This window comes from Ochlerotatus camptorhynchus, unplaced genomic scaffold (assembly GCF_037179485.1).
Source record: "Ochlerotatus camptorhynchus isolate MF236.1 unplaced genomic scaffold, CSIRO-AGI_Acam_v1.1 ptg000228l, whole genome shotgun sequence".
Lineage (NCBI taxonomy): Eukaryota > Metazoa > Arthropoda > Insecta > Diptera > Culicidae > Ochlerotatus > Ochlerotatus camptorhynchus.
Window position 1 is genome coordinate 1,141,948 of NW_027040718.1, and position 16,396 is coordinate 1,158,343.

Here is a 16,396-nt window from a genome sequence, read left to right on the forward strand (position 1 = left end):
CAAGGTAATTCGTAGATCTCTTAAAATAAAACTACGGAGCTTCAGACAACTTTACAGAACTTTAAAGGTATTTTCAGAACTTCAGGAGAGTAGAAATTTAGAGAAATCTGTAGAACTGCAAGGAATTTTGTAGATCTTCTGAGACACTCAGTGATTCAGTGTTTCAGAAAAGTACTTCAATTCCAAAACAAATCTCAGCGAAGTACGAAAGTTCAAGATTTTGCAGAACTCCATGGAAGCTGGAAATAGATAGATCTGAAAAACTTCAGTAAAATCCATAGACCTTAAGAGAAGTCTGTAGAACTTCAGGAAGTTCATACATTTTCAGAAAAATTTGCTATACTTCAGCAAAACTCACAGAACTTCGGGAAAATTCACTGATCTTTAGAAGTGTTTACACAACTTCAGAGAAATTCAAATATTGTCAGATAATTTGTAGAGCTTTAGTGAATTTCAAAAAAATTTAGATAAATCTGCAGAACTTTATGGAAGTCCAAGAATCCTCAAAAAAATGTACAGAACATTAGAGAAGATTTACTGAAAAATCTGCAGAATTTTATTGAGGTTCTTGGATTTTAAGTGAAATTTACAAAACTTGTGGGTAGTTCGCTGATCTTCATAGATATTTGCACAAATTCAGAAAAAAATAGTAGATCTTCAAAGAACTTCCTTAAATTTTCGGGAAACTCAAAAATTTCTAGATAATTTTTTCATACTTAAGGGAATTGCGTAGATGTTCAGAGATATTTGCAGATATTAATTGAATCATGATAATCTACAGAGAAAAAGATATAACTTTCGAGAAGTTCGTAGATTATTAGACATTTAGTAAACATCAGAGATAATGGTTGATATTTAAGGATCTTAAATCTGCATGGATTCAGGATCTTTGTAAATTTTTAGAGAAATTTGCAGAAATTACCAGAGAACAGAAATAAAACTTTAGGGACGTCCGAAGGTCTTCAGAGAAATATGCAGAATTGAGATCTTAACAGAAATTTTCATGTAAATCTATAGAGAACTTTTCCCACTAGCTTGTCGACATCCTGACATCTTGACATCCTGACGAAGACTTGAAATCCTTTTTCGTCTTAATATCGCAGTTCTTGAAGGACAAGATGAGCCAGATCCCTGCCGGTGCTCCTCCTGAGCAACCATATCCTACTCGACATGTGCAAGCAGTGTGAACACCAGCAAACCAGGCGTTCGACAAAGTGTGTCAAAAGTAAAATCGAGCAAATTTTTCATTATGGCGGTAGTCAAAATCAGACCAAGAAGTCAGATAGCCTAAACGGACCTTAAGCTGTCTCCGTAATTTATGGACAATCCCAATCTATACATTTTTCGCAAGTCTCAAATTTGTTATAACACAAGATCTCTGAAACTTATTCAAAGCCCTAGAATAGTATTTTTTCTGATATACTCAATCATAAAAAAAGTAAAATATACTTAAATAAGACAAAGTTTTTGAAATAAATTTTCTGAGATTTAAAAATATTTATGATTCTAAGACATTGAAAAATTGTAAAATTTCTGGAAAATTTTCAAAAAACATCAGGATTCAGACACTGGGGCAATTTTCAAGATCTCAGGACATAACTTTTTTTATACCTGTACAGAAAAAGATTGATGGTTAACGATTTGGTAATTTAAAACTTCTGGGTCTTTAAAAAATTAGGCTTAGATTTTAAAAATACTTCAAATGCCGAAAGCTTTTAGAATTCTGCTATTATGTTGAATTGTCAAGACCTCGATCTTCGATTATTTTTTTCAAATATCAGACTGAAAAAAGTTTGAGAACCAAAATAAAAAAAAATAATAATAATAAAACAATACTTCAAACTTGAAGATGATATTCTGTAGTCCAAGGCAGAAATAATCAAAATACCAGACATGTTTCTGCTTTTTTTGCAAAATGAATTAGTCCTTGAGAATTATAATGTGGAAAATATTATTGGCATCGTGGCCATTGGCCATTCGGTCTACCCACATTCGGCCTGATGGCGTTCAGTAAAGTGCCATTCGGCCTAATGACCCATCACAAAAATCTGACTACGCCCTTGGGTTGTTTGGTTGTCTTGGTCACCCAGTATCATTAAATCAATGAAACGTAGCTAAAACTGTGGCTCTCATCGGAAAATAACAAAAATTCTGCATGTATTTTGATTCATAGATTTGCAACTTCTGATAAAGAAGATTAAAAAGCTTGTTCTAAAATAACAGCTCATGAGATTAAAAATGGAGGATTCTGTGATTTGTCATTTAATTATGAATGGTGCCTATCGTCCATTATGCCTAACGTACAATATGTCAACCGTTCAGTATGCCATCGTACATTATGCCTAACGTCACAGACCCGATACAATGGTAGACCTCCAAAAAATATTATTAAATTTTATGCTGCAAAATGTCCATGTAAAGGAGAAATCCTTTCATGATGGAGCACTACTATCAAACATTAGATCATTTTTTTCCCTACATGGATCGTTACGCTGTACATAGTAATGGAGTGATGCCCTCCATTGAGTGTAAAAATTATAAAAGCCTTGCAAACTTGCTAATAAATAAGATTATCATACTTTTAACGAAACAGTTGACACGCAACATTTTCCCCGCCATATAATTTCGATTCCTGATAAATCCTAAACATTTCCTGTTAATTCTCGTTCCGGTCGGTAACCATCACTTTCGCAACAAGTTGAGATTCGTCATCATTCGCCACACCCTACCCCTTCGACCACCACCACCTCCATCACCCGTGACCGTCGTCCGTTCGTCCGGTTCGCGTACAGTCTGGGCCATTAAACGAAAATCAAACATTCTCATGCCACATGCCGATCACGTGATAATTCCAGAACAATTCCAACACTGACTGCCTCCGTTCCGTTTTCGAGTCGATTGCGAAAAAGTGCCGCGCACATTCAATCGTGATGTGTCGGTGGTGGAAAACAACAACGACTTACGGTGCAAAGTTTGCAAGATTCCCATCGCGTCCGCTCAAACTGCAAAACTGCAAGCTTCACAATACGCTGCTGGCTGCCCAACCGCTGGTGCTGCTGCTGCAGAACCGCAAAGCTCTCACGTTTCCACTGACTGGTGGCGAGCACGTTCTCGTTGGGCTGTTTCGTGGCGTGTCTACAAGGGGAGAGTAGCTAGGTATGTACCAGGGATCAGGTGACAGCAATAGCGGAGAGTCAGAGTACACCACCGTATGGGAGTGTGTTGGTTCGCAACAAAGCCGGTAGTAACACACCAATTCCGGATCGGCGAGCAAAGTGTCCGAGACCGTGTGCGGCGATTTGTGACAGGCGATTAGTTCATATGCAGCCAGGCAACCGACCCGACCAGCCGGTGTTGAAACTGTTAGCATGCTATTCGAGTGCCTGGATTTGTGGCCAGGTGGAAATGATTCCACATTGTGTTGTTGAGCAAAAGGCAGTTGTATGAGATGACATGGGGAGATTGGAATGGAATATGGCTCAGTTTGGGTGGGTGTTGGAAAATGTGATTTTGCGAGATTCAATAGGATTGCGATTCAAGCTTTATAATATCATGAAACTTAAGCTTCCAGCAACCAAATCGTTTGATTCAATTGAATGAAAAGACAGTCTGACGAAAATAATTGTTTAATGTATGGACATAGGTATTTGATTTGTAAGGGAAAGATTTTCCATACATTTAAGGTACACGGCCAATCATACCAACTCAGCGACTGAGATTAATTGACTCAGAGAATTTTCTTTCCATACGAAATTTACTCAGATTTGGAAGAAACTGCAGTTACTCATAAGCTATGAGTAACTTCAGTTTCTTCCAAATCTGAGTAAATTTCGTATGGAAAGAAAATTCTCTGAGTCAATTAATCTCAGTCGCTGAGTTGGTATGATTGGTCGTGCGGACACCTTCAAATCACTGTAAATTTTGAAATATTGCACGTAGGAGTGAAAAATTTCGCTGAGGTATAACTGGGAGTCGTTGATGAAAAAGACTATGGTTGGTGTTTTCATTCCATGTTTAGTGTTCAACACCAGAGACGATGTTAAAAGAGACGCGCGAAGACTGAAGCCAAAAGTTCCAATCAAACTTGTGTGAAATTGAGCAGGGAATTTTATTGTTATTCACCAGCTGTATTCTAGTTATGCTCTCACGAAATATTTGCTCCAGCATAACGAAATAAATCTACATAGGCTCTGTAACAAAGATCAAGGCGTTTCCGGTGTAATCTTTCAAGATAGTAAAATTTGTGAGAGACTTCAAAAGAGAGATTTCACTCATACATCTAGATAGAGCTGGAATTAGGACTTAACAGCTTTTGTAAACAATGACTTCTATCGATGATTTCTAGGAATTTAAGGCACTTCCACGCAGACCAACCTAACCATCGGATAGGGGAAGTCTTTCCTTACCCGATGAGGATGTTGGTTTGCGTGGGCGAGCCTTGAATTTCTAGAAATCATCAAGAGAAGTCATTGTTTACAAAAGCTGTTAGGCCCTCATTCTAGCTCTATCTAGACATGATAGGAAGCTACAATCACAGATTGAATAATTTGGTGCAACGCTCTGTAGAATATACCCTCCAATGTGGTATATTTGGTTTCACTCAGAATTGTCAAAATTGAGTCTTCAAATACTTCAAGCATCGGATAGCAATACTACCGATACGGTTAAAAAAGTATTCATTTTACCGCGATGCTGCAGCAGACGACAGTAGCTCAAATTAAAATTCACTTGAAGTAAACCGAAGACAACATATCAAGAAGACTGGCAACTCTTACATTTTGTCATACGAAAGTTATGAGACAAGTACAATCGCGTCATCTGCCGCTCAAAGGTAAATGCTTCGAACGAATTTGATAGCAAAGATTACATCCTCAGAAGAAAGGTTTGTGTATTTGCTCATTTTTCTATGCGTTGCTTCAACCTTCACTCAAGCGCAGCACCACTGTATATGTCGCTTGGATTCTGAAAGTTGCCAGTCTTCTTGATATGATGTCTTTGAGTAAACACAAAATTGCGGGTTGCCAAACCATGCAGAAAAAGAAATAAGTTGGCCGTGCAACCAGATTTACTTTTATTTTCTCCGCGCGTCTCTTATATAACATCGTCTCTGGTCATACCTAAATTCACTGCTCACGGTGTGATCAAATCATTTTCGGAACGTTTGACAGTCGAGAGGAAATCGAACCCAGCAGGCCTGGGTTCAATCCCAGTCGGCGCAGCCGGGATGTTCTGAGGCATAACATCTCTGGTCACGCCTTCCTTCGGATGGGAAGTAAAGCCGTTGGTCCCCGGCTCATGAGTTGATGGGTCGATAGGTAGGGTCCAGGTGTGGGAGCTGCCATCCTGACACGTCGGTAGCATTGGTGCTCAGCACGGAAAACAAGATCGACGGAAAAAACAAACCAAAGGAAAAAAAAAAGAGGAAACCGAGAAGTGAAGAGGATATTGAAGGAAACACCGAATCTCTCTGTTCGAACGATGGCTTTAATAGGAATGTCACCTGGTTTTGTTCAAAAATCAAAACAGTATTTAGGGCTGAAGTAGTATTAAGTAAAAACAGTTCCGAACGCAACGACAAACAGAATTTGACAGCAAAATTACGGGCTCGATGTTTGTACTGCGAATATTTGACGAAGTTTTTATGCATTGTTATGGCCGGTGAAACTTATGTCCTGGAGGATTTCAATCAGCTTCCAGGGCTGGTTTTCTATTCTGCTATGGTCAAAAATGCTACAGCTGAGTATTTCAGGACGAAGAAGGCTCGGAAATTGCCCAAAAAAATACCTTATTTGGAAGTAATTTGCACTGTGGCGGAAAGAGCAAATCTTTCGTCTCTACAGGCACAATCAACAAGAAGATTTACCAAAAAGAGTACCTGCAGAAGCGATTGCTACTTGTCATCAAAAGCCACAAAGAAAACCCTTTGTTCTGGCCCTATTTGACATCATGCCATTATGCTATAACTATTATGGAGTGGTACGAAGCAAATCAAGTGAATATCGTACCAAAAACCGCGAATCCGCCAAATTGTCCAGAGTTACGTCCATTCGAGAGATATTTATTGCGCTCGGATGAAGCGGAAACTTTATGGGAAGAAACAAGGAATCAAAGATTACAAACACTTCCAACAAATTTGGAAAAATCCGGCCACCACTGTATCTGAGGAGTCTGTACAAACCCTAATGGATGAAGTTAAGCGCAAAGTTCGAAAATTTTATGCAAATACCGAATTACTATGTTTTGACTTCGTGAAATATTAAATCATATCGCATGAATCTGAAATAAACAACTATAATGTAAATATAATGCGAAGTTTGTGTTTTACTTAAGTTTTGATGTGTCCGGATTATTCTGGATACAGACATTATAAAAAGCTAGTTTGGTGATTCTATGCTATTGTGGCGTTTCTTTTGCCAATTCGGCGTTGTTTTTTTTTTTAGTTTTCTTAGGGCATTTTGGTTTACTCAAGGTCAGTTTGTTGATCTCATATTGGAATTTTAAGATGGCCGGATAGTTGAGTTATATTGATATTATTTGCTACCATTTCATCGTTTTTACCGCCTTTTTTGAGTGGTTTTCTAATAAGTTTTTTTAATACTGTTTTACCAATACCGGTTTGCTAATAAGTGTTTTAATACTGTTTTACCGTTTGCTGTTTTAAGACCATTTTGGCTTATTTTGGTCTGTTTTTAGCGTTTAAGTACCATTTGTTTATTTTTTGACGTAGAACTACGTCTTTGTCGACTATACTGGGGTGCAAGTTAAAAAATATGTGTGGTGAAGGAGTGTTAGGTTTTGAACGCTTGTAACTTTGTCATTTATAGATGAAATTAAAATCCAAATACGCCAATCGATAGGATATTACATTACGAATCTGTTGAAATAAATATTTTTCCAATTTTTCTGTAATTAAACTTTTGAAAATGTACAAATGATAATTTTATCACTGATTTCATGAAATAAGCCTTTTTCCCAAACCCAGTCATCATAAACGAATACCACTTGGTTGCACATCATTCTGTTTGAACCTGAAAAGATATAAATCAGCGCTGCTCTCATGCCCCTGCTCATTAACGCTTCGGACGGCGTGGCGCTTGGTCCTGCAGCAAACAGGACCAAATCAGTGGCTTAAGGTGGATCACGGCGTGACCACAATGAGGAAAAGCACACACGCCCTTCACAACAATCTCTCGCCCCCCCCCCCTCAACAACCTCTCCTACCACCCCACCATCAAACCCCTCCTACCCCCCTCAAATACCTCTCCTACCCCCCCCCCCCCTCAAATGCCACTCCTAAACCCCCTCCCCTCAAATACCTCTCCTAACCCCCCCTCAAATACCTCTCCTAACCACCCCCCCTCAAATACCTCTCCTAACCCCCCCCCCCCCCCCTCAAATACCTCTCCTAACCCCCCCCTCAAATACCTCTCCTAACCCCCCCCCCCCCCTCAACAATAACCCGAAAACGAGACAGACTTTGACGATCCCTTTTTTCCGGGAAATACATTTTAAACAAACCGCAATCATTAGTAAAACCAAGTTTTACCAAATTTGAACAAAAAATTGCATTGAAGACATGTTTGATGACATTCAGTTGGTGAATTACACACAACTGACGGTTAAACATATCTGGTGCCTCTATATATGCAATTATATTAACATCCAAAGTCCATCCTACTTTACATATTCTGCACAAAAGAAACTTTCTGCTCCGCCCCATTCATAAAAAACTGCGGAAAATCCTATCAGGTTCTGAACCGGAAAAGATATAAAACAGCGCTGCTGTCATGCTTTTGCTCATTGTCGCTTCGAACGGCGTGGCGCTTGGTCCTGCAATAAGCTGGACCAAATCAGCGGCATAAGGGGGATCACGGCGTGAGGAAAAGCAATAATGTAAACCCCCTCCGCCCTTCACAACAATCTCTCGCCCCCCCCCCTCAACAACCTCTCCTTCCCCCCCCCCACCATCAAACTTCTCCTACCCCCCCCCCACCATCAAACCTCTCCTACCCCCCCACCATCAAACCTCTCCTACCCCCCCACCATCAAACCTCTCCTACCCTCCCCCCCCACCATCAAACCTCTCCTACCCCCCCCCCACAATCAAACCTCTCCTACCCCCCCTCCCCCACCATCAAACCCTTCCTACCCCCCCCCTCTCAATTACTACTCCTAAACCCCCCCCCCCCTCAAATACCTCTCCTAACCCCCCCTCAACAAAAAATAACTCGAAAGCGAGCCAGACTTTGACGATCCCTTTTTTCCGGGAAATAAATTTTAAACATACCACAATCATTAGTAAAACTAAGTTTTATCAAATTCGAACAAAAAATTGCTTTGAAGACATGTTTGATGACATTGAGTTGGTGAATTACACACAACTGACGGTAAAACATATCTGGTGCCTCTATATATGCAATTATATTAACATCCAAAGTCCATCCTACTTTACATATTCTGCACAAAAGAAACTTTCTGCTCCGCCCCATTCATAAAAAACTGCGGGAAATCCTATCAGGTTCTGAACCAGAAAAGATATAAAAGAGCGCTGGTGTCATGCTTTTGCTCATTTTCGCTTCGGACGGCGTGGCACTTGGTCCCAGTGATGCCACATATACAGATTTATCTGTAATGATACAATTTTTTTTCAATATTTTGATACAGATATCTGTATATGCAGATTACAGATTTTTGAAAAATATACAGATTTTTCAGATTTTTCAAATAAATGTATAAATAAATTTCATATATTTTTTTTTATATTTATTATTTACGATAAATAATTATTTTTTCCCTTCTAAGCAACTTGAATTCAATCTGATCATCAAATCCAAATCGATTTTTCACTAAATGAATATTATTATTTTAGCTGCGAATTGCCTTGGAATCTTTCGAATGGACTTATGATGTTCAGATGTTCTGATGTCTCGTTATAAGGGATTTTAGTTTCTCTTTCTATTTGTTTAATTAATCATATCACATGGTTACAGATATGAAGGTTAATTAAATATATTTTTCGTCAAATCGATAAACAAGCCATTTTAGAAAACCAACCAAGGGGTTGATTAAAGTTTGTGAGTCGAAGAGTCAACTTGATATTTTTATAATTGAAAAGCATACTTATAGAAATAAAGATTATTGCATGCCATTCGACTAAACTTCCAGTAAAAGTTCTGTGTTATGTCCAATGTCCAGATAAAGGTTTTCGTAACCTCAGACAAAAACAAAATCAAATTCTAGGGATTTTTGATAGGGGAAATGTTTGCTTCAGCAATACCTTAACTTCGTCAGGGGGGTAAACAAGGTCTTTGAGAGCTTAATTTTGGCATGTGGATACATTGTGTTTTAGAGCATCTATTGGCCAAATTTGAGTGCTCTAGAACTTTGTTTACCCTGCTGACGATAATACGTTAAGGTATTGCCGAAGCCGACATTTCCCTTGGGTAATTCATTACGAAAATTTTCACTGTAGAAGAGATACAAAACACATCAAGATTGTGGGATTTCAAGATTTTAAAAATAGACAAATTCTTTAGAAAGCAAACTTCATTAAAATGCTACGAAATTCGCAAAACTTCTATAAAGTTTGCCGCACTTGTATTTCTGAAGAGGCCTGGCCCCCTTGTCACCCCCATTAGCTATGCCAATGAAACTTTAGTAATTTTTTATGATTCTAAACTTAGAACAAACTGAACTATTTTGAACTATGAATTTGCTCAATGGAGATTTACGTAAATCCGCACTGAGACCATAAAACGGAAATTATACAGATTTTTGTGAGCAAGATTTTTAAAAAGATTTTTTGCGATGAAAATACAGATCTAAATTCGAAAAATGTGGCATCACTGCTTGGTCCTGCAGTAAGCAGGACCAAATCAGCGGCTAAAGGTGGATCACGGCGTGACCACAATAATGATGTAAACCCCCTCCCCCTTTCACAACAACCTCTCCCCCTCCCCCTTCACAACAATCTCTCCCCCTCCCCCCTTCACAACAATCTCTCCCCTCCCTCAACAACCTCTCCTAACCCCCCACCACCACTCATCAACAACCTTTCCTAAACCCCCTCCCCCACCCCTCAAATACCGCTCCTAACAAATCAATATCTATGTGTCGGCCACATACTTACAATATGTACATATAAAAACCATGCGTGACCACACATACTATTCATTTGCGTGTAAATTTCATGTGTACTTCTGAGTGGATTCTGTTTATGTGTGGTCAAATGAAAATCATGTAGAATTTCACATGGATATTTGTCAAGAAAAATGTGTAAATTGTTTTGAGTCAACCATAACCGAAACATTGAAATACTTGAAAATTTTAAGATAAAGTATAATAGTCAAAAATGCATGAAAAACATCAATTTTGTGTGGTTCTACGTCATACTGCGGTCGTGTCTAGGACACAACCCTTTACTTTTTTTCCTTGATTTGTTTTCCGTTGATCTTGTTTTCCGTTCTGAGTACCAACATAGAGGTATCTCTAAGACTAGTAGGTCCCGAAGAAACGTGCTCAACTTTTTGGCTCAGCTCTGGTACTATCTTCGGTCCCAAGCTAATCGATGCACCCCTCGAAACATAGGAAAATCCACGAACCCCCTAATTTTATCTGTCAAACTTCATAGAGAACCAAAACAAACATAGTGTAGTACTAGAATTCCGACTAGAATGGGATACGTTAATCGTTTACTTGGGACCAATAGGCTAGTCAAGTAAAGGGTGATACGGTCAAAATTTGGTCAAGGGAAAACGCGTGTAAATCGGTGAAATCGTTTATTTAAAAAATCAAATTAAATTTCTTTTTCAAGTTCAATTAGTATAAAATTCAGGAAAAATATTCAGTTAGGCTTCCGCTTTTCCAAATCCGAATTGCCGGGCCTTACGCTTGACCCCTGCCATCAGATTTTGTACAGCCACCTTGTCCACCTTCTTCGCCGCAGAAAGCCAGTTTGCCTTGAACTGCTGCTCGCCCTTAGCAGTTTTTTTGGTCTTCTTTAGGTTCCGCTTGACAATAGCCCAGTATTTCTCAATTGGGCGGAGCTCTGGCGTGTTGGGAGGGTTCTTGTCCTTGGGAACCACCTGCACGTTGTTGGCGGCGTACCACTCCATGGCCTTTTTACCGTAATGGCAAGATGCCAAATCCGGCCAAAACAGTACGGAACAACCGTGTTTCTTCAGGAAAGGCAGCAGACGTTTATTCAAACACTCTTTCACGTAAATTTCTTGGTTGACAGTCCCGGAAGCTATGAAAATGCTGCTTTTCAAGCCGCAGGTACAGATGGCTTGCCAAACCAGATATTTCTTTGCGAACTTTGACAGTTTCATGTGCTTGAAAACATCTGCTACCTTTCCCCTTCCTTTTGCCGTATAAAACTCCTGTCCCGGAAGCTGCTTGTAGTCGGCTTTGACGTAGGTTTCGTCGTCCATTACCACGCAGTCAAACTTCGTCAGCATCGTCGTGTACAGCCTCCGGGATCGCGCTTTGGCCATCGTATTTTGTTTATCATCGCGATTTGGAGTCACTACCTTCTTGTAAGTCGATAGTCCGGCTCGTTTTTTGGCTCGATGCACGGTTGTAGACGATACACCCAGCTTATTTGCGGCATCTCGGAGAGAGGTTAGGGTTTCGCTTGAAACTACCGGCAACTCTCTTTGTCGTCTCAGCGGCTTCCGGGTTTCGATTTCCCCCCGATCCAGACTTCCTGGCTGTCGACAAACGTTCCCCAAACACTTTAATTACATTTGTAACGGTTGATTTGGCAACTTTTAGCGATTTTGCCAACTTTGCGTGCGAGTAGCTCGGATTTCGCGATGGGCGAGCAAAATTTTGATACGCTGCTCTTCTTGCTTGGACGGCATTTTGACAACTGAAGAGTGAATTCCAAAATCAAAATAGGAGCAACATTCTACACACACACACCTTCAAAATGAGGGGTGTTCAGGTTTTTTAAATGCAAAATTGAAAGAAATACGTCAAGTTGATATTGACCAAATTTTGACCGTATAACCCTTTAGTGAGCCAATTTCAAATCGATAGTTTCGTATTGATTGTTGGTACCAATCTTACCACACCTGGACCCTACCTATCGACCCATCAACTCATGCCCCCGACCAACGCATTTATTTGTTTCAAAGTTATTTCGCGAATTTGTATGACGTGCAATTAGTTTTTTTGGTGGATTTCTGGCCACCAAAGCTAAAAAAAACTCAAATAGGCAAAATTTATGGTTTAGGCTGTGTTTCATTTGGTGAATTTTATCTTAAATTTGACACATCGAAAATAAATTATAATGTTCGAAAATCCCTCTGTTGTTGATCTTCCGATTTTTGAGTGTTTGTGTGTGCCTTTCAACAATAAGCAAAATAAATTGCATTGCAATAACAAAAGGCTTGTTGACCACATAGTCCACATATTTAATTTTGACAGCATTAGAACATAAGTTAAAGCAATATTTAAGAATATTTTCAGAGTAATTCATAAAAATCTCCATACGTATAAAGCTTATACGCGACCCCTCTATGTTCAACAATCTTTACGATTTTCGGTACAGTCACATAATGTTGGGACTATGAATCAAACTTTTTATCAAAATGATGCGACGCTAATGTATGTAGCCATCCGAAAACTTGTCCATGAATGATATAAAAATTAACATTAGCAGTTGTTTCGTTTCCGTAATATCGAGTTTCAGAGACCCTATCCAAGATATAGATTTACAGAACATAACTTCAAGAATTTCTTTGTGTATAATCATCAAAGCAATTGAAAGATGAACAACACTCACCTCTCGTACTTGACGGGATGCGGTGCGTGACCGTTGGTTGCTTCCCAATAGCCTTCCATGGTGCTCGGCGCCTTCTCAAAGTGCTTCCTGGACAATTCACTGGTAAGGTGTCTGCGTTGATTTAAGCTGACGACCGACACGCTCGCTGAGCTTTCCGAATCTTCCACACTCGATTGGACTCGCTCGTCACAATGTTCCACACGGGTTATCAGATTGTTGTAGGACACCGAGTATCGTATTTCGCGCACAATTCGCCGGTGCCGTATGTTGTCCGGTGAGTATCAGCACTATTTTCCCTCAGCACAGGGAAGGCACATTGCCACACATGTGATTTCGCTGCCGAACACTCACTTTGCTTGCACACTTGAGCCCCTCAGTGAACGTTCGTCTGGTTATGGCAAAGTTATCCACTCGCGAGCTGTACGTGACGGGAAGTTATGTAAAGCTCTTCACCCCGGCGGACACTGTAAAGCGTAGAACCGGTCCTGGAGCTTCCCCTAAACAAACGAACACACGCACTGGACAAGACTCGGTAGATTTTTGTTCGCCTACACAAAGTGCTAGGAATGGATTTTCGTTTGAATTCTTGACGAATGAAGTGTGAATACTACTTGGGTTGTTGTGTGATGATGATGGCTGTTACGCACTCTCACAGTTTTGGAAAAATATGGGAATTCAGTTGATCCGTGCCCGTCGATCCGCGCCGTTGACCGTTTTCTCCTCCGCTGCTGCCGCTGCCGATTCTATAATGTACCAAACTGAGCAGTAGTGCGTGTAGCGTGGCTTGCGGAAGAATAGTCGAACACGTTTCTTATTGTCGAGTAGGATTGAATTCTTCTTGCTTGCGAATTTACACATGAAATTAGTTATTTCTGTCGATCCGAGCAAAAAACAAGCACCGGTTTGATAGTTGGATTCGCTAGTAGAATCGTTCCTCACTGTACTCAGTATAGGTTTATTTTTACCTATTTTCTTCACAAAGTAACCAAGCTCACACTTGTAACGGGAAACACTTTGAACTTGATCTTCACTGCTCTCTACTTTATTATGTATTTCACGCTCGAATTCACGAAGAATTTATACATATGGAATTCCGCCGTGTGGCTAAATCACGTTTTCCAAGCAAAGAACTTGTGCGCACTCAAACACAGACACGCACACAGACACCGGTGGTTGCCTAGTGATAGAGACTTCTTTTGATTCGCACACACCGTGGTTGTCACGCGTCGTGAGACGTATTCGCTCCCAATTTTCTCACTTCTTCACTGCGGTCAGTATATCGGCCCCCTTTAACACCCTTTGCCGACGTCTTCGTCTCTAGTACACTGCACGGAGACGTATTGTATCGATTTGCTTCAGACACCAACAACAGCAAAAACAACAACTATAACACACACCCGATCCGCTCGCAGACAGATCCGCTAATTTTAGCAATTGATAGTGAATTTGCCGAAAAAGCGAAATTAACTTGTCGGGACTGACGATTCTTCCGGCTAAAAATAAGCCCCACGGCTGAGCACTGGTAACGCAATCCGGCGGCGCGGTTGAATCACGAATTCACGAAACCCGTTTCGTTCTTCTTGGTGATTCACGAAAGCTCAATCACTGTGAACCTGTGTGAATTTTCTTGCTATTTCTCAGCACAGGATCCAACTAGCAGTAAGTCCCGTCGCAATCGATTCCTGAAGCGGATTACTCAGAATACCGGAGTACAGTGTAGTGTGTAGAGAAGTTAGCGCTACTAGCTAGGCTAGTTAGTGTCTGCAACGTTTGATTGACTCTGACTGACTGACCGAGAGAAATTGGTTCCCGCGAGTGTCATTGTTAAAATACCGTCACCAATACCAGCACACACTGCGATGGGACTCCCCTGGGTGGGCTGTGCATAAATGAATGGCACCGCTCCAACGCCTCTCGTGAGAGGGCGAGAAAATGCGAGAGCCGGCAAAACAATGATGATGCACCACCCCGCACTCAGTGAGGGGCTAACGCAGCAACGAAACTATTCATTCATTGATAACTAAAACTGCATTCGTTAACCCGCGTTGGCCGCCCTGGCAGCGTAGGTGGTCGGTGGTTAATCATCGTCGTCGTCTTCGTCAGTGTGTGTCTAGTAGAATGGAAAAACACTAACCAAAGGCCAAGCACGCACTGTTTTTATGTAGAGGCATTCAAGGGAGCATAACTGGAGTTACATGCTGGTAAACTCGGAGTGAACCGGTCTGTGAACTTACAAGTCACGATGCTGTCTAGGCGGCTAGCAACAACATATTTTGGAAGAGCAGGTTCAACAGGAATCAAAACAAGACATAAAAAAGAACGACAAAAACGTGAGCATGCGATTTTTTTTTTCGCTCGTGGTCTCGTGTGTTCTCAAAGAGTAATTGGCTCCCGTTCTCTCTCACGTTGGGTGTTGAGGGTGACGATTCGCGACGTGGAAAATTCGCGACAGGGTTGCTAGTTTTAAACGGTTGAAGAAAACTGCTGAACGGCGTGTTTGACATTATGATCTATCCTTTGAATTTCTCGAACCTCTTAACAGAATCCCTTTATGAAGAGCTTTGAGTGGGTTGGTTTATTTCCTTTAAATTCCGTTATAATTGCTTATCTTTTGACATCAAAAGATAAGCAATTATGATCTATTCAATGGGTAGTGGGTTTTGGAAATATGTACTTAAGTTGATCCTACCCATGGGGAGGGACATGGATCTTTCGATCTAGAGATTCACAACAACTGTGTCAAGAGTGCACGAATCGTACGAAGAACTCTTTTTCTCGGCTCTCCTTCAACCAATTGGCCTGCCATCACCTATTACAGTAGGTGTCTAGTTTATGGTTAACATTAATCACTATCTAAAAATCAGCTCAACCGGTTGGAAAACAATCGAGAAATAGCGGTGGGTGGACAAAAATACCAGGGTCCTAATTTTCCAGATTTTTTCAGGTTCCTATAATTAAATTCCGGGTTCTCACACTGCACTATCAGATATCAGGCGGTCAAAATTCAAAAAATCAACTTTCACTAATCCTTATTTCGTTATGATAGTAAACATTTCAACTAAGAGAATCTAAAAGTTTCAAGCTTCTAGCAGTTTTAGTTTCTGAGATATCGGATGTCGAAGTCAAATAAAAGTACAAATTTTGCCCCAAAAATACACTAAATACTACTCAAATAAAATTTCATCCACTATTTATCATATAACTACCACATCATTATACATCGTTGGAAAGGTAATTTAATAAGCTTTCTGTAAATAAAATCCATTTGGAAATTTGATGGAGACAAAAAAATTTAAAAATAAAAATAGAAAAAAAAATAATTGAAAATTAATGAAAATTTAACTTTATTGATCACAAACTTTCGAGTCTCGCACATTCCCAGGCTAATTCTCAGCTCTGGATGAAGTTTTGAGTGTACTATAACAAGAACTGAAGAGTTTGCCTGCCCCAACCTGTCCCATTGGAAATATAAGCGATTTGAAAATTTTCGGTTATTATGGGAGATTTCAAATTGTAAAGAGCCGGCTTGGAAACAAACTTTTTCAACAATTATTTTGCAACTTTTGGAGTTATATTCGGTTGGTATAGTCGACATATATTGTTAAA

General features: G+C 40.1%; 1 protein-coding gene across 1 annotated transcript in view; it reads right to left on the reverse strand.

The window, feature by feature from the left end:
* The window catches only part of cwo (transcription factor cwo), a 138,716-nt gene extending 124,530 nt beyond the window's left edge, over window positions 1-14,186 (reverse strand). Inside the window, exon 1 of the mRNA XM_065225355.1 lies at window positions 12,791-14,186. Coding sequence (XP_065081427.1) covers window positions 12,791-12,849 — 59 coding nt within the window. The 5' untranslated portion in view covers window positions 12,850-14,186. The remainder of the gene's footprint in view (window positions 1-12,790) is intronic.
* Between the last annotated feature and the right edge of the window lie 2,210 nt (window positions 14,187-16,396).